Below are 24342 nucleotides of genomic sequence, written 5' to 3' on the forward strand. Positions count from 1 at the left end.
GTTTGAGCCTCACTTGGTCCCGATCCATCGGGGTAGACCACAGGTTCCAGCATGCTAAGAGTAGCAGGTGGATTTGAGATGGTTGAGAAGGTCATTGGCTACTAAGATGAAGCATGTAGAATGAATCTCATGGGTGAGGAAGCACTTCTTCTCTCTGAAGACGTGTTCAAGTTACCTAGCAACCAAGTTTGTTTCATTTGTATGCGTGTGTTTACAGTGTATACTGCGCATTCTTCCAAGAGAATGTAATATTATCCACATAAATCCAGTATAAGGAACGGATAAAGATAGGGCAGATCAGAGCCATTTGTAAGGAGAGAAAGGGAAAGGGAGAAAATGATTTCAGAAACCTGGAATGGGAAGGTTACTCAACATGAGATCAGTTTAGCTCTGGTTTGTCCTGGTTACCAAAGTGAACAGGAGATACCAACACGCAACATGGTGGATTGTAGAATTGTACTTGTCTGAGAACAGGAAGTTTGTAGTTTGTTTTGTTTTGTTTGGGGGGTGGGGTTGGGGGAGAGTATGGTTTGCTTTGTGTCATTTTCCAGAGGATACACCCGTGAGCAATGCCATCAGCATGTTTGAAGTTTCCGTGTTTCTCAGATCGTTTAGAGGAGAAACCTGAGGCCGGGAATGGTCTCGCTGCCAGTGAGGAGGTGGCATTAGGCTAGATGTCCCCAGCTGCTCTATTCTGATTGGAATATATTACATGTGTTTAGATATAATCTGAGCTTCCCAAGTGGCGCTAGTGGTAAAGAATCGGCCTGCCAATGCAGGAGACTCAGGAGACAGGGGTTCAATCCCCGGGTTGGGAGGATTCCCTGGAGGAGGAAATGAAGGCCATCTTCTTACTCTTAACTGTATTCTTTCGTCCTGCCCTGGGATTTGCTTCCCTTCCCTATTAAAAAAGTTTCTAGTCTGTGGTTTCAATACATAATTTTATTAATTCCATAAGCCATTAAGGAATGAATGAATGAGCAGGTAAACACATGAAAAAATAAGAGAATTTGTATGCATGCCATTTGTATGAATGCCTTAAGAATTTGTATAAATGCCATTTCTTTTCAGTCCTAGTTTCCCTTTTTTCCCCAAAACAAGCAGTTTGGAAGCTGTCATTTGTGCTAAAGTGGACTAGCGCTAGATTTGAAGGAAGAAGATCCAAGTCCACATCCTAGCTTTTCCAAAGTGCTCGTGTGATCTTGGTCAAGGGATTTAAAATGCCAAGCCTCAGGGTCCTTAGTGGCAATGTTGGAATGAAAGTACCCATCCCATGACATCGCTGGAAGGATTAAAGAAAGCATGCTCTTGGCTAAACACATACCAGATTTCATGGTACAATCTCTGAAGCCCCATCCAGTTCTAGTATTCTCTGTAATGTGATGGGTGTGCTCAGGGTAGCACATTCTTTGCCTTCAGCTAAAACGCCCAGTTTGTATCTTTGTACTTGTTTTATGTCTTTCATTTTGGCATATGTATAAATATAGTTTCATGAGGATCTTGGCTGGTTTCCTGTGAGCCTACACCCTTTAGAATTTCTGTAAGAAAATCTCCCAGACGACAGAATGTTCTAAAGTAGCTGTATAATTATGTTGCATGGTACAAAAATAAGATTAAAAAAAAAAAAAAACCAGAAACCAACAACTAAATAGACCTTTGCATAAATCATCCTGTGCCCGGAGGTGGCTTGGGGGAGAGAGCTGCTGATGTTTTAAAACTCAAAGGATCATTCGCCTTTACGAGTTCTGTTCTTATTCTTGCTCACTCTCCCTACATCTCTAAGGGTCTTACTATTAATAACTGAACCCTGGCCTTTTATCTTCCTTCCTTCCTCTCCTGCTATGCCAGTTTTTTCCTGGCCCCAGGCAAAGGAAAATACCACGCACCTACAGTTGTAACATGACTGAAGTGATACACACTCACACACAGTCACACACACACACACACACACACTCACTCACACATACTTACATGCACTCACACTCACACACACACTCATACACACACACACACTGACTCATACTCATACACTCACACGCACACACTCACACACATGCACCACACACACACACTCACACACGCTCACACGCACTCAGACTCACTCACAAACATATGCTCTCACCACACACATTCATATACACACTTCTTAAAATATGAACTCCAGCTTTGATTCCTAACATGGCTATTGACAAGGTGTGTCTCCACAGGCAAGTTACTTTACTTCTCTAAACTTCAGTTCTCTCGTCTGAAAATGGGAGCACCACCTCCCTATGAGGGTTGGGTATTAGCTTCCTAGTACTTCTGCGATTCATTACCACACACACACCTTCACGCAGTATCAGTTCAGTTCAGTCGCTCAGTTGTGTGCAACTCTGCGACCCCATGGACTGTAGCACACCAGGCTTCTCTGTCCATCCCCAACTCCGGGAGTTCACTCAAACTCATGTCCATCAAGTTGGTGATGCCATCCAGCCATCTCATCCTCTGTCATCCTCTTCTCCTCCCACCTTCAATCTTTCCCAGCATCAGAGTCTTTTCAAATGAGTCATCTTTCTGCATGAGGTGGCCAAAGTATTGGAGCTTCATCTTCAACTTCAGTCCTTCCAATGAATGTTCAGGACTGATTTTCTTTAGGATTGATTGGTTTAACCTCCTTGCAGTCCAAGGGACTCTCAAGAGTCTTCTCTAACACCACAGTTCAAAAGCATCAGTTCTTCAGTGCTCAGCTTTCTATATAGTCCAACTCTCATATCCACACATGACCACTGGAAAAACCATAGCTGTGACTAGACAGACCTTTGTTGGCAAAGTAATGCTTCTGTTTTTCACTGTCTAAGTTGGTCATAACTTTGCTTCCAAGGAGCAAGAGTCTTTTAATTTCATGGCTGCAGTCATCATCTGCAGTGATTTTGGAACCCCAGAATAATAAAGTCGGTTAACTGTTTCCATTGTTTCCCCATCTATTTGCCATGAAGTGATGGGCCCAGGTGCCATGATCTTAGTTTTCTGAATGTTGAGTTTTAAGCCAACTTTTTTTTTTTTTACATTTCTCTAGATTTTATTTTATTATTATTTTTTTTTGATGGCACAATATATTTATTTATTTATTTAGTTTTTTATTTTTTAAATTTTAAAATCTTTAATTCTTACATGCGTTCCCAAACATGAACCCCCCTCCCACCTCCCTCCCCACAACATCTCTCTGGGTCATCCCCATGCACCAGCCCCAAGCATGCTGCATCCTGCGTCAGACATAGACTGGCGATTCAATTCTTACATGATAGTATACATGTTAGAATTCCCATTCTCCCAAATCATCCCACCCTCTCCCTCTCCCTCTGAGTCCAAAAGTCCGTTATACACATCTGTGTCTTTTTTCCTGTCTTGCATACAGGGTCGTCATTGCCATCTTCCTAAATTCCATAGATATGTGTTAGTATACTGTATTGTGTTTTTCTTTCTGGTTAAGCCAACTTTTTCACTCTCCTCTTTCACTTTCATCAAGAGGCTTTTTAGTCCCTCTTCACTTTCTGCCATAAGGGTGGTGTCATCTGCATATCTGAGGTTATTGATATTTCTCCCAGCAATCTTGACAATATAGATTTAACTAATCTAAGACAATATAGATTTATTATTTTACAGTTCTGGAAGGGAGAATTTCTGAAATCTAGACATCAACAGGACTTTGAAGCCAGAGGCATAGTCTCTGTGTCTGTCTGTTTATCTTTCTCTCTTTCTTTTGCTATCAAGTTGTATCTCCTTCTCTGACCCCGATGCTCTTCTCTACCTCCTGTCCTCCTATAAGGACACTTCTGATTGATGCCTCAGTGGTAAAGAACCTGCCTGCCAGTGCAGGAGACTTGGGTTTGATCCCTGAGTCAGGAAGGCCTCCTGGAGAAGGGAAATGGCAACCCAATTTGATATTCTTGCCTGGTAAATCCCATGGACAGAGGAACCTGGCAGGCTTCAGTCCATGAAGTAACAAAGGATGGGGCATGACTTAGTGACTTAATGATAATGATGATTACTTTGAGCCCACTCAGATAATCCAGAATAACCATCTCATATGAAAATTCTTAACCTAATCACAGTTGTAAAATTCCTTTTAACATGTAAGGTAGCATTTCATGGATTCTGGGGATTAGGATGTAGATATTTTGAGGGGACCATTTCTCCATCTACTATACATTGCAATAAGGAGAAAATACAGTTATACAGAGAAAAAATGTTTCACTAGACTGTGTAATCATGAATGCAGGAGTGAGCTTTGCGTATGCATATGTGTGCCTGTTCATACATATACACATATATCTACATATATGTGCATATATTTAGCTCATTATAGGTAATAGTTGTGCTTGGATAAATATATAAAGTTATATATTCAAAATATATGCATAATACATGTTTATATGTATAATTCATTTCCAATGAATGGAGCAAAGAATGTCCCAATTATATAGTTTGCAGCAAAAAAAAAAAAAAAAAAAGTGAATCAAACAAAGGCAATTCTGTTGGCTTTAGGAAATCTGAATTTAGGTGGAAGCCAGCAGCTAAGATCTGAAAACCACAGGAAATAAATGTACATTGTCATAGAAGTCTGAATGGGCTAATAGATCAAGAAGCAGTCAGAGATAATACTAGCATAATCACAGTGACGTTTATCATTAACGTCACAGTAGCTGATACATTAATTAGACACTACGTCATAGATATTATCGTTTATGTCAGTTTTCTCTAATTCTCTCATCAGCCCTATAATAAAGATCATTGTTATCCCCATTTAATAGATTATATTACTGAGGCCTAGAGTAGTTAACAGACTTGACCAGGGTCATTCTGCTGGGAAGTGGTACAACCTGTATTTGACCATAGCTTTAATTAGATCCAAAATCTGAACTTGACACCTTGTGCCTCCTCCTTGGAATTTCAGTAGATTGACCAAAGTAGAAATTATACAAGCTAAATTGTCAGACTGAAAGTGAAAGTGTTAATCATTCAGTCATGTCTGATTCGTTGTGACCCCATGGGCTGTAGCCTGCCAGACTCCTCTGTCTATGGAACTCTCCAGGCAAGAATACTAGAGTGGGTAGCCATTCCCTTCCCCAGGGGATCTTCCTGACTCAGTGATCGAACCCAGGTCTCCTGCATTGTGGGCAGATTCTTTACCATTTGAACCACCAGAGAAGCCATTCTCAGACGAGAATGCAATAATATTAGATATTAGTATAATCTATCTAGCATACAAATATATATGTGTGTGTGTGTGTATATATATATATATATATATATATATATATATATATGGGAATTACAAAAAGCAACCTTCTAAATTTTTGCATCTAGTTAAGTAAAAAACTCATACTCAAATTATCACCTCTTTAGAAACAAGGGGGATCTGGAAGGGCTCGTAGCAAACCCATGGAACAGAGGAAGAGCAGTAGCCAGAAGCTCCACAGCATTCACTAAGAAGCAAGAAAGACTAAAAAGAAGCAAATGAAGCGCTCAACTCCAGAAGCCAGAAAAAGAATCATAAAACAGATGCAAAGAAAGCAGCAGGAAGGAATTAATACAAATAAAAGCTGAAATAAATAGAGGGAAAAAAAAAAAAGGCTTGCCCATAAAAGGCAAAAGCTTGTTCAAAGGAGCGAGCACACATAAAGACATTAGTAATGAGCGAGGGACAGAACCACAGAAGCGCAGAAGATAAAACAACTTTAATGAGAATACTGTGTGTGACTTTGTGCCCATACATTTGAAAGTCTTGATGCAATGCATTATTTCCTTAGAAAATATAAATTACCTAGTTTGAATCATGATACAGTAGAACATCTAAATAGCCAGATAACATAAAATAAAATGATAAGAGAGCTAAATGTCTGCAATTGAAAAGACGACATCGAGCCCAGTGTACTTTAAAGGCAGGTCTTATCAAATCATCAAGGAATGTATAACCTCTATTTTATGTAAACCAATCCAGAGATGGAAGATAAAAAAAAAAGACAGTTTTCTAATTTATTCCATAATCCTAGCATAATCTGAATACCCAAACTGGGCAAATCTATACTCATTCATCTAGAAAAATCTGGTTGATGTGTTAGAACTGACGGGCTTCTTATGTGGTAGTATGAAAAATCAGCTTTCGAAAATCAGTAATAACTTTGCTTGATATCAGCAATAACTAACTAGAAAATATAAGGGAAACAATACATGAAAAACTGGTCCTATTCCTCAAGTGGAAAAGACTGTAATAACAGAAGCCATCATTCTACTATTGCTTGGGCACACTGTATCTCAGACATAGCTCATTCAATCCTCATGGTGCCTCTGTGCGGTGCAAACTTCTTCATAGGCAAGCCAAGTAAGTACAGAGAAGTTAAGCAATTTTTCCAAGGTCACACAGCCAATAAATGGTGGAATCTGGATTCGAACTGTGGTAGTCTGGATCCAAAATACCTGCTTATAACTTCTCCACATTAAGGCATTGCATAAATGCTTATGAATAAATCCTCACTTTGCTGACCAAAGGCCGTACAGTCAAAGCTATGATTTTTTCAGTAGATGTACAGATGTGAGAGTTGGACCATCAAGAAGGCTGAGCACCAATAAATTGATGCTTTCAAGCTGTGGTGCTAGAGAAGACTCTTGAGAGTCCCTTCGACAGCAAGGAGATCAAACCAGTCAATCCTAAAGGAAATCAACCCTGAATATCCATTGGATGGACTAATGCTGAAGCTGAAGCTCCAATCCTTTGGCCACCTGATGTGAACAGCTGACTTACTGGAAAAGTCCCTGATGCCGGGAAAGATTAAAGGCAGGAGGAGACGGGGATGACAGAGGATGAGATGGTTGGATGGCATCACTGACTCAATGGACATGAGTTTGTGCAAACTCTGGGAGATGGTGAAGGACAGGGAAGCCTGGCGCGCTATGGTCCATGGTGTTGCAAGAGTTGGACGTAACTTGGCGACTGAACAACAGATCTGTGCAAGACTTTTATGACTAAAAGTCTAAAACTTCAGTGAAGACTTTTAAGGAACATTTGCTAAATGGAAACACCAGCTATGGTTCTGAATTAGAAGACTCCCAACTGTAAAGCTGCTGCAGCAGTCAAGGATAAGATATGCTATTTTGCTGCAACAGATGAAGCCTCCCAAACCAGAAGATCGCACTCAAAAGTTGATTTCCGGTTGACATGAGGTCCACTGTAATTAAGGCAGCCTTCTTCCGTCTTGCAGTATGGATCTGGAACACATGTTCTCCAAGCTTTCCATAGCTAGGGAAGAGAGGGCTTGAAAATCACACAGGGTGTTTGTAAGGGCGGGGTCTGATGGAGACTTATATCACATCTATACAGACTCCATCTCTTGGAATCCCTGCACATGGCCCCTTAAACCCAAATGCAAGGGCAACTTAGCTGCATAGCCTACAGGCTTTCCACTAAGAGGATCCAGCGTGGTGAGTATAAGACAGCACCTCTCATTCTTGTCAACGCTGTCTAGTACAGAGGTGACTCTCAGTGCATATATCCTAAAGGAAGAAAAATCAGCAACTTCTCCTCATTTAGTCTTTCTGTACTGTTCATGGGATTCTAGTGGCAAGAATGCTGGAGTGGTTTTCCATTCCTGCCTAGCCAACCACGTTTTGTCAGAAGTCTCCACTATGACCCATCCACTGAGTGCCCTGCATGGAACGGCTCATAGCTTCATTCAGTCACATAAGCCCCGTCACCACAACATTAAAAAACTAAGATCATGGCATCTGATTCCATCACTTCTTGGCAAATGGAAGAGGAGAAAGTGAAAACAATGATAGATTTTATTTTTTTCAGCTCCAAAATCACTGTGGATGGTGACTGCTGCTGCTGCTAAGTCACTTCAGTCGTGTCTGACTCTGTGTGACCCCCTAGACAGTAGCCCACCAGGCTCCCCCATCCCTGGGATTCTCCAGGCAAGAACACTGGAGTGGGTTGCCATTTCCTTCTCCAATGCATGAAAGTGAAAAGTGAAAGGGAAGTCGCTCAGTCGTGTCCGACTCTTCGCGACCCCATGGACTGCAGCCTGCCAGGCTCCTCTGCCCATGGGATTTTCCAGGCAAGAGTACTGGAGTGGGGTGCCATTGCCTTCTCTCGTGGATGGTGACTGCAGCCATGAAATTAAAAGATCTTGCTCCTTGGAAGGAAAGCTATGATAAACTTAGTGTATTAAAAAGCAAAGACATCACTTTGCCGACAAAAGTCCATATAGTCAAGCTATGGTTTTACCAGTTGTCATGTACGCATGTGAGAGTTGGACCATAAAGAAGACTCAGTGCCAAAGAATTGATGCTTTTGAACTCTAGTGCTGAAGAAGACTCTTGAGAGTCCCTTGGATGGCAAGGAGATCAAGCCAGTCAATCTAAAGGAAATTAACACTGAATATTCACTGGAAGGACTGATGCTGAAGTTGAAGCTCCAATATTTTGGCCACTTGATGCAGAGAGCTGACTCATTGGAAAAGATCCTACCCTGATGCTGGGAAAGATTGAGTGCAGGAGGAGAAGGGGATAACAGAGGACAAGATGGTTGAATAGCCTTACTGACTCAATGGACATGAGTTTGAGCAAACTCTGGGAAATAGTGAAAGATAGGGAAGCCTGGCAAGCTGCAGTTCATGGGGTTGCAAAGAGTTGGGCAAAACTTAGTGACTGAATAACCTCATGTAGTCTACAAATTCAGTTTGGAACCACACAAAATTCCAGTAAAGTTTTACATGGGAATTGGACAAGCCAACTCTAAAATTTATCTGAAGGGAAAAATGAGTAGGAACAGTGAGGAAATTTTGAAATAGAAAATTAGTGTTGATGAAGAGAAGACTTACTTTGCTACATTCAAACCATGCCATAAAGCTCTATTAATTTAGTGCAGCATTATTATGAGAATATACAGATAATTAAATAAAATTTCCAACCATGTATACACAGTACACATAGGGATTTAGTACATGACAGAATGGCATTTAAAACTACTTAGTGAAAGGATGGCTCCTTCAGACAGTCATCTACCCATTTAAAAAATAGTTAAGTTAAACTAATCACTCCCACCATGCACAAAAATAAATTCCACACAGATTAAATAACCAAAGATGAAAAACTACATAAATACTAGAAGAATATAGAGAAAACTGTGTTTTTTCATCCTGGTGGCTCCCTAAGCATCACACAAAATTCAAAAGCAATAAAAGACCAGGATAAAGAGGTTATAAGACATCAAAAGCATGAGTGAAATACAAGTACAGACTGGAAGAAAATTTCAATATATTTGGAAGATGAAAGATAACTATTGAGTATATATGCAAGCATGTATAAGCCAATAAGAAAAAAAGACGAGTCTCACAGTAGAAAAATGGTCGAGGCATACAGATAGATAGTGTACAGAATGAGAAATGCACGGCCATGCCATGAAAATATGGTGAGATCCACCAGTAATCAGGAAGATGCAAAGCCACAAACAAGAATGATGTATCTGTCGCCATCCCAGCCTGGCAGTAATGGACATGAAAGGTGTGGGAAAGCACGTTCTCTCATTCATCAGTGGTAGGGGGGTAGGTCATGCCTCTACAGATAGTCATTTAGTAGATCTATCAGAGTTTTAAGATTCATAAAACATTGACCCAGCAATTACTCTTTTAAGAATCTGTTTTATAGACACACAAAGGTGTGTAGTGACATATGTATAAAATTCTTTATCATGACAGCATTAACAAACAAACAAATGAAATGCCTATCAATAAACTTTCAGTAAAATCATTATGGTACATTTATACTCTGCAATGCCAAAGAGTTATTAAAAAAGATAGATCTGTATGGATACTGATTTGAAAAGATCTCCAAGAAATTATATTAGGTGCAAATGTGTATCTCACAAAACATATAGGGTAATTCTGTTCATGAGTTTATTATGAAAAAGTTATATATATAAAAAATATATGATATAGTAAATAAATATAAGGTATTTTCTATTATAAAAATACAATATGTACTATGTCTATCTTTAAATACGTTGAGAGTATCCTATGAGAATATATAATTATTAACAGTGATGACCACTGGAACAGGAATATGTGTGGAGTGGGAAGTTAAGAACTTCTATGTTTTACTCTATAAACTTTGATAACATCTAATCTTTTACAACCATGCGTTTACTCATGGCTGCATCTGTGTATGTGTGTGTGTAAGAGAGAGAGAGGAGGGTGAGATCTATCTAGTAACTCATTTCCCATATTTTCTAGGAACCTTTTGGAATAAATGTGTGGAACTAGACTTTGTTGAGTCCTTACCATGTATCCGCACATTTATAGAACTCATTTCTTCTTCTTCTGCAACTTTATGAGGGGAGAGTTGCATATGTTAGCAGATGCAAAATGAGGAGAGGCTTGACCGAGGTACCAGAACAGGTCTCCTTCCAAGAACTTTCCACTGTACTTTGTGCAGGAGCACGTAAACGGTGGAAAAACCCTCAGCACATCCGCACAATACACCAGGGGCTAGAGGAAGACAAGGACAGGGTGTCAGCTTGCGCCAAATACAAGATATTCCTGACTTTTCAAATGCAGTGATCGTAGATTGTGTTTTCAGCTCTGCCTGCCTACTTCCTGCCTTCAGCTGGGTTCCATGTCTCTAGCATCAGCCACTGGTTCCTGCATCCTGGCTACACTTCCTTCTGAAACCAAGTCTCTCCCTTTTCCCACATGAGTCTTTTTGCAGTCAGATTCCACAGATCCTCACTCCCATGGAAGAAAGGCAGATAAGAGACTGTCTGCTTCCTGCTGCCTCCAACCAGCAGAACCTAAACAGGGTCAGGCCAGCACAACCTAACCAGAGTCAGGCCATGCAAATGGGAACAACTGGATTTGGAAACGACAAGTAGAGAAAAAGATGACTTTGTTGCTGAACAGACCTGATTTTGAATGCCACCTTTCACTTATGGTGTGACTTGCTTTATTTTTTGGCTCCTCATTTTGTTCCTCTGTAAAGCAGGAATGATGATGCTACCTTTTTCATGGTGATAAAATAAACTTACAAAGTGCCTAGTTAAGAGCATATGCTCAATAAGTAAATATCACCATCACCACCATTACTGCTGCTGCTGCTAAGTCACTTCAGTCGTGTCTGACTCTGTGCGACCCCATAGACGGAAGCCCACAAGGCTCCCCCGTCCCTGGGATTCTCCAGGCAAGAACACTGGAGTGGATTGCCATTTCCTTCTCCAGTACAACCTCTCTGTAATTATTTTGTTAAGTATGCTGCAGTTTCTGTTTATGCAGCCAGTGTGTCATGGAACCTCACAGCAGCCTAGTGAAGTAATGTAGGATAGCAGAGTTAACCTCCTTTTACAGATGAGGAAACTAGAAAAGAAAGAAGTAAAATGACTTGCCTGGCTTCACACACAGTGCAAGGGACAAAGCTGCCTCTTTAATCTGCCTTCAGTCAGGCAGCCTGTTTTCTTGTATGTCTTAGGATGTTCACCCTACACAGAGTGCCCAGAGAAGGACTGTGGGTAGGTAGATACTCAGAGAATTTCCTAACCTCTCTAAGAGATTTATTTTCCACTCTATAAACACCCCAAATTGCAAATATTTTTTCCACACCCTATTCAGATGCCCATTTGGGCCACCAAGGAGCCCATCCCAGCTTCAAAGGCATGCCAAGGGCCCTTCTGCTGTCAGGATTAGGTGGTTAGAAGTCAGCAAAGGCTGCTAACTTTGCTAATTGAATAGAAGTTGTGGCGGCTGCTCTGTGTGCTGTCTATGGTCCTGGAACTATCACCTTTGCTCAACAAGGGCAAGGAAATCCTTGTTTTTGCTAGTCTTCAACCTTGGCCGACAGATGCACTGGGAATAGATTCTGATTTGAGAAACTAGTTGATAATTCCCTGCAAATTGGTCTGTCATGCTTTTTAAGGTTTGTGTGTTCATGGAAAACAGTTTTTAAATTTGCTTTGTGTGTGGATGTGCTCTCTGGAGTCCCCCTCGACTCCTCCAAAGTGTCACAAATGACTTTCCTTGAATTTACCAATTTGCAGGATTAATGTTCTTCTCTCTAGACACCTGTGCCCTAGATAGATTCCAGCCAGCATAGCTGTTTCCATTCCTAAAACTCTGACCTGTTTTGCGGCAAAAGAGGCCTGGGTTGTAGGTCACTCCCAATAGGGGCATCCAGCGTGCAAGCTAACTCTTGGCCCTGTTTTATCATGCAGCTGTGTGGAGGAGTACAAGCTGGCTCCTGATGGAAAGTCCTGCCTCATGCTCTCAGATGTCTGCGAGGGCCCCAAGTGCCTCAAGCCTGATTCCAAGTTCAACGACACCCTCTTTGGAGAGATGCTGCATGGTTACAATAACCGGACCCAGCATGTGAACCAAGGCCAAGTCTTCCAGATGACTTTTAGGTATGGGGGGCAGACACCTGCACTTCACTGGTCAAGTCGCTGACCCAAAATCTGGGCAGGGGGAGGAAGCCATGGGCACCATGGGATAGAGGTCTGGTATACTGGTCAGCATCGCCCTAGACTCACAAGTGCCTAGGCACAAAGTGTTAGAAGTCGGCAAAGTCTATTCTCTGGAGTTCCTTTTCCACTGACCAAAGCCTTTGTCTACCCCATCCTCCCATTTTCTAACTCTCCACATATTTTAATTTCAATCTTAAATCATCCTATAAGTATAGTTAATGGAATTTTTAATGTAATTAATCGTTCCATCTATTAAAAAGTAAGTATCTCATGTAGGCTATTCAAGCAGTTCAAAAATAAAGACATTTAATGAAGTAGAAAATAAAAGTCCCATCACCCAGAAATAGCCAGAATTAATATTTTCTTGAACATTCTTGAAACACCTCTCTCTCTTTCTCTATCTGTATGTCAGTGAGTACACAAACACACAAACATGCCAACTCTCAGGAACGCTGTTTAGAAATTGCTATTTTTTTCTCATTGGTATGTCAAATACCTCTTTCCTTGTTAATAAATACAGACATACATGTGAAATTAAAAGATGAGAGTACTCCTATATGAGAATAAACAGGAAAGCAACTGGGTTGTCCAAATTACGTGAAGGTTAAACATGCAGTCTAATTGGGAAAGTCTTCCTGGAGAGTTGAAGGAACTGGGGCTGTTCTGTCTGGAGATGCGAGGCCTTCAGTGGGATTTATTCATGCCTCAAAATCTGAAAGCCATAAGATGATAGCACGAGAGGAACTGAGAGCTGTTCCATATGTAAGAAATGTTTATCTTTTTAAAAAATATCTATGTACTTTTAGACAGTTTTGCATAAAACTGTAATAGGATATTATCACAAAGAAAGCTTCACCTATCGTTTGTGGTCATGTCAACAGAAGCCATACCTGGTCAGAAACATCAACATCAGAATCATCCTTATCCTGCCAAATAGTTAATAACTGTTGATTGTAGGAGCGGTGATACTAGCTACTCTTCATTAAGAAATGCTGTATGTCCTGGAGTAGGAAATGGCAACCCACTCCAGTATCCCTGCCTGGAGAATCTTACGGGCAGTGGAGCCTGGTGGGCTACAGTCCATGGGGTGGCAAAGAGTTGGACAGGACTGAGCGACTGACGCACACTGTGTGTCAAGCTCTTTACTAAGTATTTAAATAAGAACGATAGCCACAAACATTAATTTAGTGTATGCTGTGGGCATTCTAAGCACTTTCATCCACTGATTTATGTCCTCCTCACAAGGGCCCTGTGAAGTAGAGGCTGTTATCATCCTCTTTATACAGATAAGAAGTGGCAGCGTTAAGCGACTTTCCCAAATCCCCCTTATGGAAAGTTAAAGAGCCAGGACAGTGCAGTTACCACTTCACAATTAAAACCCTTTGAGACACCATGGCCTCCATTTTGCAGTTGAAGATTTTCAATTACAGAGGGGTAAACCGACTGTCTCAAGGTCACCACCTAGTGAGAGGGAAAGTAAGGATTCAGATGTGTATCTGACCGACTCCCCAGCCCTGGTCTCATCTTCTAATCCAGCATATCACATCACTTCCCATTTTATAGAACCAGAATGAAAATGTGAATTCCCTGAGCTATTCACCTGTGTAGCTGTCACGTGCTTTTGAGCACCTGCAGTGTCCCACCTACCATGTTGGTTACTTGGAACACAATGGGAGATGAGATAAAAATGGCTTTAGACTTTGTGGTGTTTAGATACAGTGTGTGTGTGTGTGTGTGTGTGTGTGTGTGGCATGCAAACTTAAGTACTTAATTTGTAGCAGGTATTATGAAGTAAAGATACAGTGTTCCAGGAAATCAATTAACAGTGGGATCTAATTTAGTTGGAGAGAGTGAGGGGTGGGTGCATCTATTGGATTAGAAAGCAATAAGAAGGCTCACAGTCTAGTTTCCATAGGAAGTGTTATTTAACTAACACCTGGAAGATGAGTGGGGGAAACTGGAAAAGTTTTCAAGCAGAGACAGATGTGCTAAGAGGGAAAGGAACTTGACTGACTTCAGGAAATGAAGAATCTGGTGTGGTTGAAGCTGAGAAAGTAGAGGAAGAGTAGTGGGAGGTGAAGGCAGAGTGGTAAGCAATGGTAGATGATGGCAGGCTTAGGCTTTATTCTAACAGCAAAGAGGGAAACTCTTAAATGGATAAATAAGGGGGGCATGTCATGATTGCATTGCATTTTTTCAACTTTATGGTAGCTATGCAGGGAGTAGATTGCAATGAGAGTGGAAAGGGAGACAGTGGAATGGGGTCGACTAGGTGTCTGTTACAGAAGCCACGTGAGAATGTTAGCAGCTTCAAGTCAGGATGATGGGAACAAAATTGAGAAAGATTTGGGGATATAGTTGAGAGGGATAATGGACAAAGGCTGGGGAGCAGTTGCAGGCAAAGGGTGAGGTTGAGGGAGGAGTCAAGGGTGATAGAAGTGATGGGTAGTCTCACAACAACTTAAGGCAGAATTGAGGTCTCCAACTCCTAGTAATGTTCTTTCTACCACCCAGATGCTTAAGCCAAGACGGATGGCACTTGATCAGAAAAACCCTGAGAAATATTTAAAGGCAATCTGGATGAGCTACTCAATTCTGAGATTCTGGAATCTAGATTTTCTATCATTTCAATAGTCTATGAAACCCTGTGTTGAGCATGATGCTGGGTAGAATAATGCTGCCTGGAATCGAAAGGAAAAAAATCAACTGCCCCTCACCTTTAAGAAAGGGATCTACAAATGTGCTAGAAGACACCCACTCAATTAGAAAACAAATAGGTGAAAATTGGATTTGCAAAGATATGTTCCAGGGAATGCCAGTGGCTTTCAGAGTTCCCATCTGAAGACTTTCAAAAGAAATTAGAAGGAATAATAAAGGGCTTCATTAAGGACAAGGCTTATGAACTGAAGTTTGAAGTGATGACAAAGAATAGTGCTTCCTGGGAGGGAGAAGAGCTATAGTCCTTTTCCTGTCCAGGAAGGAACATGCAGAAGCCTGGATATATTGATAAATGAGAGGAGAGGGAGAGATAGGAAAGCAAATCTCCAGCTTGACCCAGCTCCAAAATCCAGCCCTCTCCATGGCCAGCAGAGTCTTTCTGTCTCATCTTTTAACAGTGGTTTACCATATCCCAGTCACTGTGATATGAAGAATCTTAATTTGTAGCAGGTATTATGAAGTAAAGATACAGTGTTCCAGGAAATCAATTAACAGTGGGATCTAATTTAGTTGGAGAGAGTGAGGGGTGCGTGCATCCCACTGTGATATGGGCGCATTGCTTGTTTTATGTAGTTTGATTTCTCATAGCAACCATCAGAGTGACTGGCATGTGATACATGATCAAATCCACGAGTTTCCACTGTCAAGGGTGAAGATTAGCTTGGTCTAAATGAAGGGCACATATTGGGAAGTAAGGTACTGGATCCTGAAGGGGTATCGTGGAATCTCAGGATCTCATTTGCATGTGGGGAAGGGCCTTGGCTAAGGTCACAAGGCAAGTCATTTTAGAACTGGCCTTTGAACTCAGATCTCCTGATTATCCAGCAAGCTTGCCTTCCCCCTATCAATAGACTGGTTGATTAGAGAGAGCTTTGCTCCTTGAAGGCTGATCTGGGAGTTTCTGGGCTCATACGGAATTTTAGCCCCATCAGGAGTCTTCCTTCTGCCTCAAATACTCTGTTCGTTGTTCCCTTCAGTCTTGTTTTCCCTGAATAGCTAGGGCCAGTCCACCCTGATTTGCTGGTGGACGGGAGTATAGTGAACAGATCACACTCTTCTCTTTTGACAACAACCTTCAGATTTAGGGAACTCCCTAGACTCCCGTTATATTAGAATCGCCCACTTCACTTCAGCTCACTCATCCTTGGCTTCAGTTAAACTTTCTTTGCAATTATTTCTGTCCCCGGACCATGTCGCCACTTGGAGCCCCATGCTAAGGCGATCGACTTCCCTCTGTGGGAAGGTGAGTGGCTTCTAGTGAGTCTAAATTTATCTCTTTCAAAAGTCTCCTTTCCTGAGCCCCAGATAAGGGAGAGCTGCAGCTCCTTTGTCCTTCAGGTTCCAGAAGGCAGGCCTGTACGGTTTTTCAGCACGAAAGGCTGTTGTCATTTCTTTCCTGCCCTTCCTCCTTCCCTCCCTCCTTCAAGTAATCTCCGGTCCAGCCCTCCAGAGTAACCAGCAGGCGCCCCCCTCCCCAGCTGTCTTACCATATGCCCCATTTCCTGATAGCTGCCTGGCCTGGCCTGTGATTTCAAACTGTCTCCCAGTTGCAGACTCTGCCCTGTGGCAGTCGCAGTGCGGCTTTGTACCCCCACCCCTCCGCCCCCCCCGATGCCCACACCCAGCAACTGCTGACAGGAGGCAGGTCTGTTTCTCAGGTCCTCTCTCGAATCTCTGAAAGCACACCTCGATTTCTGCTTTGCAGAAGTGTTGCATTTCAAGTTTCTGAACTGGGCAAGTTCTTAAAGATCAACAGATGCTCACCCCTTATCGTGTAGCTGGGGAAACTGAGGCCCAGGGATGGATATTATTTACCCAGCGCTTGGCATGATTGGAGAAGGAAATGACAAGCCACTCCAGTACTCTTGCCTGGAAAATCCCTTGGGCTACAGTCCATGGGGTCACAAAGAGTCAGAAACGACTGGGCAACTTCACTTTGTCATGATTTGGAGCCCTTCTGAGACTGAAAGTTTGAGTCTGTGACTCCCAAACCACTGTTCTCCTGACCTCTGGTTCTGTTACAAGTGACGTAGGTCACTTCTTCATGTCCCCATGTTAGCACGTGGTAAGAAGGGCCACCTGCTTCACTCTGCTTCTAGCAGAGGACTGCTTCTAGTGAGGACGTGGGTGCCTTTGGGGGCTGCCAGACTCATAATGAAGGAGGAATCTTAGGCCAACCCCACTTCCATAGACGTGATTCTGCAGGATCCTGACCCCCTTCCTAGCCACCTCCTAGGCTGTCGCATGTAGGATGCAGCTGATCTCTGGGAGAGGAGCATGTGGAGAGTTTAGGGCCCTGACAAGTCCAGGAGTCATCCACTGTGTGGGAGGATGAAGTTGGGTGAGAGTGATAAGGAGAAGCAGGCAGAGGGACAAAGCAGAGTCATGCAGAGAGAGGATGGAGGAGAAAATTAAGTGGGAATCAGAGTGACAGAAGGAGGGGCTAAGGCACAGAAAGGGTTAAAGAGATACAGAGGATTAACAAGGGCTAAAGAGATGAGCAGCTAAATGGTGAAAGGTGAAGGAGTTAGGGAGGCATGAAAGATGAAAGCCTTAAGGGAGAGACCGGAACGGATAGAGAAAAGGACAAACTAAAGTCACAATATCATTTACTCCCAGGAGGCGGTAAGTGTTGTTTTAAGAGTCTGGATGGTGTTAAGGGAGAGCTCTGGATTAGGAATCGGGTTCAGATGGATTATAAAAGCACAAAAATGCCTTTGGTAAAATGCCAAGTTCTGAGGAAATGTGAAAAGTCAAATATCTCACCTCTGAATTGCCCCCAAACTCAGAAAGTGATGCTAAGCTTCGCTGTTTCTAATGCCTTCTGGTTAACTCTGTTGGTCTTAATGACCCATGCAGGCTCACCTAGAACTCCCTTCCCTTAACAGGAAGGTCCTAGCAGAGACTGTGGGAATGAGATGCACTCGTAGGAGGTGGGTGGTGTTTGTTGTTTCGTTGGTTTGTTGGTTTGTATTTTACTTCCCTCTTCTCTCCCATTGGTATTCATTCCGCCTCATTTTTATTATAAAGAAAGGTCAGCTTTGGTTATAGATGGCAGAAATTTAGATAAACATCAGTCAAGGACTATTACTGAGGCTGGAGTCTCAGAAGTTGCAGCGAGGAGACATTGCTTTGGGAATGGGGGCTGAGCGAATACGATGGTACATTTTGCAAATGCCTCATCAAAAAGACGATGGTTCTGCCAGCTGCAAACACTGGCTCATAGACCTTCCCAAATGACCTCCAAAGAGTGTGAGGAGCTCATGAAAGCTTTACTAGAAAGGCTGTTTCCAGTCTGGATTGCTTATCAGACAGGCATGCTGTACAGATGAATAAGATGACAATTTGGGTAAGATGTGGCATTCAGGATGAAGCACCACCAACCCACGCCTGGTGAAGCAGAAGGATTCTCTTAAAAGATTTGAGGAAAGCTGGCTTTCACTTGTGGCACCCACTTGTTCCCCCGCTGAAGGTCCTGAGTCACGTCTTATTAAGTGGCTCCAAAGCTACGGTTTCTCTGCTGCCTTCCTGGGACATGATTAACTGTACATGCTGCTCTTGATCCTTCCCCGTTTCCTACCCTTTAATCATGTGGGTGCGTTTTTACTTGCTAGGTCCTATACTACATACCCTATGTTTTCTCACTTAATCTTTCCAAGACCTGTTGCAAAGTAGCTCTTGACAACTTGGTTTTACAAAAAGAAAAAGAATGTGTCAGTCAGACTGCGTTATACTGTGTCTTGGTAACACATGATTTCAAAACCTCAGAGGCATCACAGAAAAGTCTGTGTGTTGCTCATGCCGCACTCTCTGGAGAGAATCACAGCAGTCGTGCTCATTCTGGTGTTTGGGAATCTGGACTGACAGAACAGTGTCTTCATGTGTTTCCATGAATGCCATCAGAGTGAGGATGGAACTTGGCTTCCCTACTGCCTCCTAGAGGGCACATTCTGCTCACACTCCACTGGGCACCTTAAGTCTTATGGTCATGGTGCAGAGACCCAGAAATATGTGGGACATCAACACTGTTCCCCACACTGAAGTTCAGAGATGTTAGGCTACCTAGCCTGATCGTCGTGCAGCTAAACTGACAGCATGTGGGTCCAACCACAAAGCCCACTCCGCAGTGCTGCCTCCCAGACTCCCAGGATGCAGAACTGTGATTAGACTTCTGTTCCCTTGCCAGTTTTCTTCATTCAGTTCACAGAGAACCATAGACTTTATCGATGGGAGAAGTTTGGAGAACAGTTTGTATAAACCTCTCCATTTGTCAGTGAAGTGCCTGAGGGAATTTAAGTGAATTACCTAAAAATATGTAATTACCTTAAATTACATATAACCAGTGAATGAATAAGCCAGGCCTCCAACCCCCAGTCTCTTGGGCTTCTCTGCATTCACTCGCAAGATTTCGGTATATGGCATCCACCTCCTCCACTGTACAGATGGTAACACCAAGGCCACGGCTCCATAAAGAATTAGCAGAGCCAGGCCTGGAAGCTGTTTTCCTGCACTCTTAGGCCTGAGTGTTTTGTAATATACCACAATCTTATTGTAAAAAGAAAAAAACAAAACAAAAAACGCAAAGGAGGCAGGTAGTAGAGAAATTATCAATTGAAAGTAGCATAGCTTTCGATTTTCAAGGACATTCCAAAGCCTCTCTATTTAGTAACATTCTAGCTCTTGGTGAAATCTTCAAATGACCACCTGGAGACACAGCTATGTGCTGTCTTCTCTGGGGGATTGATGGTGAGATCTTGGAAGTGGACTGAGGGACAGAACTTGGAGGCTGAATCACAAGAGTCCCAGGGGCTGTTTTCCCTGGGGTCCTCATTCCTCAGCTGGCTGTGAAGCATCTCCTTTGGGTGTCCCCATTTTTCTAAGGTTTACTAACATCACCTGCAGGAGTCAGGCCCAACGTGTCGGGTGTACCTTAGGTGACAAGGTCCTCATTCCTGTTCTGCCACTTCCTGGTAATCACTCTTGGCCATTCTCTCCTTCTGATTCCTGTTGTCCCTTCTGTATATTAAGGAGAGGGCAGAGCTCAGGTGAAGACTGAGGACTTCTGACCTAGCGTATAACACTTTTTTTTACTCAGCTTCATAGCTAGTGAAATCTTTCCTACTCCCCTGATCATAAGAATCACCTTGCGCTGTTCTGAGACCCACCAATCATTTTTTTTTCCCCAGATAAGGGACCTGGGAAAATGAATTTCCACTGTATCCCAAGGTGGTTCACATGATCTACCAATCTGGGGATACTGTTGTTATTTAGTTGCTAAGTTGTATCCAACTCTGTGACCCCATGGAGCGTAACACGCCAGGCTTCCCTGTCCTTCACTATCTCTCAAGAGTTTGCTCAAATTCATGTCCATTGAGTCAGTGATGCTATCTAACCATTGCATCCTCTGCCACCCCCTTTTCCTCCTGCCCTCAATCTTTCCCAGCATCAGGGTCTTTTCCAATGAATCAGCTCTTTGCATCAGGTGGCCAAAGTATTGGAGCTTCAGCTTCAGCATCAGTCCTTCCAATGAATATTCAGGGTTGATATCCTTCAGTATTGATTGGTTGGATCTCCTTGCCGTTCAAAGGACTCTCAAGAGTCTTCTCCAGCACCATAATTCAAAAGCATCAGTTCTTCATTGCAGAGTCTTCTTAGGGTCCAACTCCCACATCTGTACATGGCTACTGGAAAACCCATAGCTTTGACTATGTGGACCTTTGTCAGCAAAATGATGTCTTGGCTTTTTAATGCTGTCTAGTTTTGTCATAGCTTTCCTTTCAAGGAACAAGCATCTTTATTTCATGGCTGCATATCTAAGACGCCAGGTTCTAGAGTCTGAGCCCTAACTTACCTCTTGTCAGTGGTCTGACCTTGTGTGCATTAGTTCATTAAGCTCACCTTTCTCATCTCTACATTAGGAATAATAACAAGACCCACTTCCTGCTGATACTGTGATGATTAAATGAGATTGACCCCTGTTTTGTTCCCATTCTAAGCAGATGCGGAGGACCGTGGTGTCACAGCAGGTGGCCAAGTCAGTAACTAAAGAGGAGTCTTGGGCAAATGCCATCCTTGCGTGCACAGTTCTGCAGGCACGTGATCCCATTCTTGGCTGTGATTCAACACAAGGTGTCAGGGTGCCACCACGAGAAGGAACAGGATCCGAGTCCCACACCTGCCATTTCCTGGCTGTGTGACTTTGGACTTATCTCTTAATCTCTCTGAACTGCAAGATCTTCAACAGGGAAAGTGGGTTTTACCCCCAAGATATCCTCAAAGAGCTATTTGTTGTTCAGTTGTTAAGCCAGCTTTTTCATTCTCCTCTGTCACTTTCATCAAGAGGCTCTTTAGTTCCTCTTCATTTTCTGCCATTAATGTGGTATCATCTGCATATCTGAAGTTGTTGATATTTCTCCCAGAAATATTGATTCCAATTTGTGCTTCATCCAGCCTGGCATTTCACATGATGTACTCTGCATATAAGTTAAATAAGCAGGATGACAATATACAGCCTTGACATACTCCTTTCCCAGTTCTAAACCAGTTTGTTGTTCCATGTCCGTTTTTAACTGTTGCTTCTTGACCTGCATACAGATTTCTCAGGAGACAGGTCTGGTGGTCTGGTATTCCCATCTCTCTAAGAATTTTCCACAGTTTGTTGTGATCCACAGTCAAAGGCTTTAGCATAGTCAGTGAAGCAGAAGTAGATGTTTTTTTTTTTTTTTTCTGGAATTCTCTTGCTTATTCTATGATCCAGCATATGTTGGCAATTTGATCACTGGTTCCTCTGCCTGTTCTAAATCCAGGTTGAACATAATTTCTCAGTTCGCATACTGCTGAAGCCTAGCTTGAAGGATATTGAGCATAATCTTATTAGTACCATGTGAAAAGACCTATAGTAGGGATTTAAAAAGCTAATAAGCAAGGTCCTAGATGCAGTAGGCTTTCAATAAACGTGGTTTTCTCTTCTTTCAGTTGCACTCCTTTCCCCGCAATTCCAAAAGCCATGCTGTCGATGAAGATGTTTTCTGGGGCATTCCTTCAGATCTCATCTCTGGACTGGAGTCATGGTCACCCTCCCAACTTCTTCTAACTAACCTCTACAGGTGTTTTGGTGAATATATTGCTTTGGTGAAATGCCCAGCACAGAGATAGAAATGTAGCCCTTCATGCTTGCTCCATGGGCCTGTTGGTGGTAGACAGCTCAGCCAGCAGTGTGAGATGGGGCAGCAGCCAAGGTCACCTTCTTGAGGGGGTATTTATCCAGGCTTTGCAAAGATATAATCTAGCCGACGTGCTATATCACCCCCGTCCTCTGGATAGCCCCCTTTGTTTCTATCTGAATGACCTACAGTAAAATATATATAAATAGAAATGTGAAATTGAGATCCTCATGTGTGCCCCACGTGGAACTTGATAACATGGGCCCAGATCCAAAAGTTCCAGAACTATGTTTATTTACCTCCTCTGGGGTGATATTTAAAATATTTAATGAGTGGCATAGAATTGGCGTTGACCAGTTGAAAAGGATGTCCGTCCCAAGAGAACTAAGGTTCAGCAGTAAGCCCTACTGGACCCTCTATCCGTCTTGATCACCTTCCAGCTTTTCTGATTTTCTCCGCCTCCTCTCAACTCATCGCGCGTCTGGTATGTTTCTCGACGCCTTTAAGCACGATTGATATTGTAAGCTATTTCTTCTTTTCTTTCTGAAGCTGGTTTCTGAGGGGCATAGGCAGATATTCCCCCTGCGGCACACGTGGACAGAGCAGGTTGCCTGTGGTGCTTTTTACATGAGAAAACTGAAGCTTAGAAAAGGGAGCTGTGGCTTCCACGGTGCCACGTGCCGATGGTCTGAAACCATATGATCTTCAAAGAACAGGAAACCAAATAAAAACTCATCATCTTCATTATACACAAAACCTCCATCTGAAGATAGGACTTTCCCATATGTTTGCTTAGAGCCAGGACTCAGTGCACAGGAAATGTGCCAGGGCTTCTCAAACCCTTCCATGCACACAGATGCCAGGGGGTCCTGCTAAAACACAGGCTCTGGTTGGGTTGTGGGGAAGGCCTGAGACTCTGCATTTCAAATGATTTTCTGGGTCTGAGGACCAGTTTGAATAGCAGACTGTTAAGCTGGTCTTTACGCTAAATGTGAGGCCAGATTAGGCCTAAGGCTGGAGAAGGACGGCTGCCCCTCCATTTACCTGTTTGAAAGCAGCAACTGAGTCCCAAGACCAATGGTGCTGGGACACCATGGAGCCCCAAAGGAGTCTCGCCCTAGAGTGACCAAGTGCAGGGATGGCTCTGGACTTGCAGCAGCCAGGGTGGACAGTGCTGCCCTGCGATTCAGGAGGCCCCTAGTGCATAACGCAGCCTAATTCATTCTCTGCACCCGTTTGTCGGCTCTGCTCACTGATGGGTACAGGGATGCTGAGCATCAGTGCCAGTGGGGGAGGCACTTATCTTGTCTCCAGTGTCCTGAAGCTGCAGTTGGGTGCCCACATCTGAGTCCCCTCCATCTGCCCGCTCTACAGTCTCAGCCATCATCGGATGCCGTGGAAAATACTTTCCAGTGGAGAGCTGAGCTACAGTTTGCATTAGATCAGAGGTGGAAGGCAGACTCCTTGAAAATCTGTGAGGAATCCATTTGGGAAGGGACATTAGTCTGGGTGAAGCTTTATTATTCTTAAGTGCTGAGACCAAAATCTCATACCGTCAACACTCATTAGTTTCATTGGGGACAGAAAGAGAATAGTAAAATTAAGACCTAGTGGAAGATGCTTTTTATTTATTTATTTTTGTGGGGAGCTGGGAATTGCAATCCATTTTTAAACAAGGCCTCTCCAATCTCCCTCCCTGATTATAGAAAGAGAAGAAAGAAGAATAGCTGCTTTATTTTTAAAAACATTTTATTGTCACTGTTCACATCTCTAAATATATCACGCGTGGTCATTTTATGAGGAAAACAAATTATACACAGCGTATTTTGAATTCTCCAACTACCCTGAAGATACATCTCTTGTCTGTAAAAGGTGCTAAAACAGCCAGGTCCATTTCACTTCTCTTTCCAGTTTTCTGCTCAACCTCCCCCTCCTTTTGGTTTTGTTTTTATCTTTCAAAATCCCTGACTACAGTCT

The 24342-nt window shown here is 42.8% G+C and overlaps 1 protein-coding gene across 4 annotated transcripts in view; it reads left to right on the forward strand.

Annotated features, from left to right (window-relative positions):
- ASTN2 (astrotactin 2) overlaps positions 1–24342 on the forward strand; it is a 1128670-nt gene that overhangs the window by 757876 nt on the left and 346452 nt on the right. For all 4 annotated transcript variants that reach the window (XM_069573835.1, XM_069573834.1, XM_069573832.1 and 1 more), the window contains one exon: positions 12236–12424. In XM_069573835.1, the coding sequence (XP_069429936.1) occupies positions 12236–12424 (189 nt within the window). The remainder of the gene's footprint in view (positions 1–12235; positions 12425–24342) is intronic.

Source organism: Ovis canadensis, chromosome 2 (assembly GCF_042477335.2).
Source record: "Ovis canadensis isolate MfBH-ARS-UI-01 breed Bighorn chromosome 2, ARS-UI_OviCan_v2, whole genome shotgun sequence".
Lineage (NCBI taxonomy): Eukaryota > Metazoa > Chordata > Mammalia > Artiodactyla > Bovidae > Ovis > Ovis canadensis.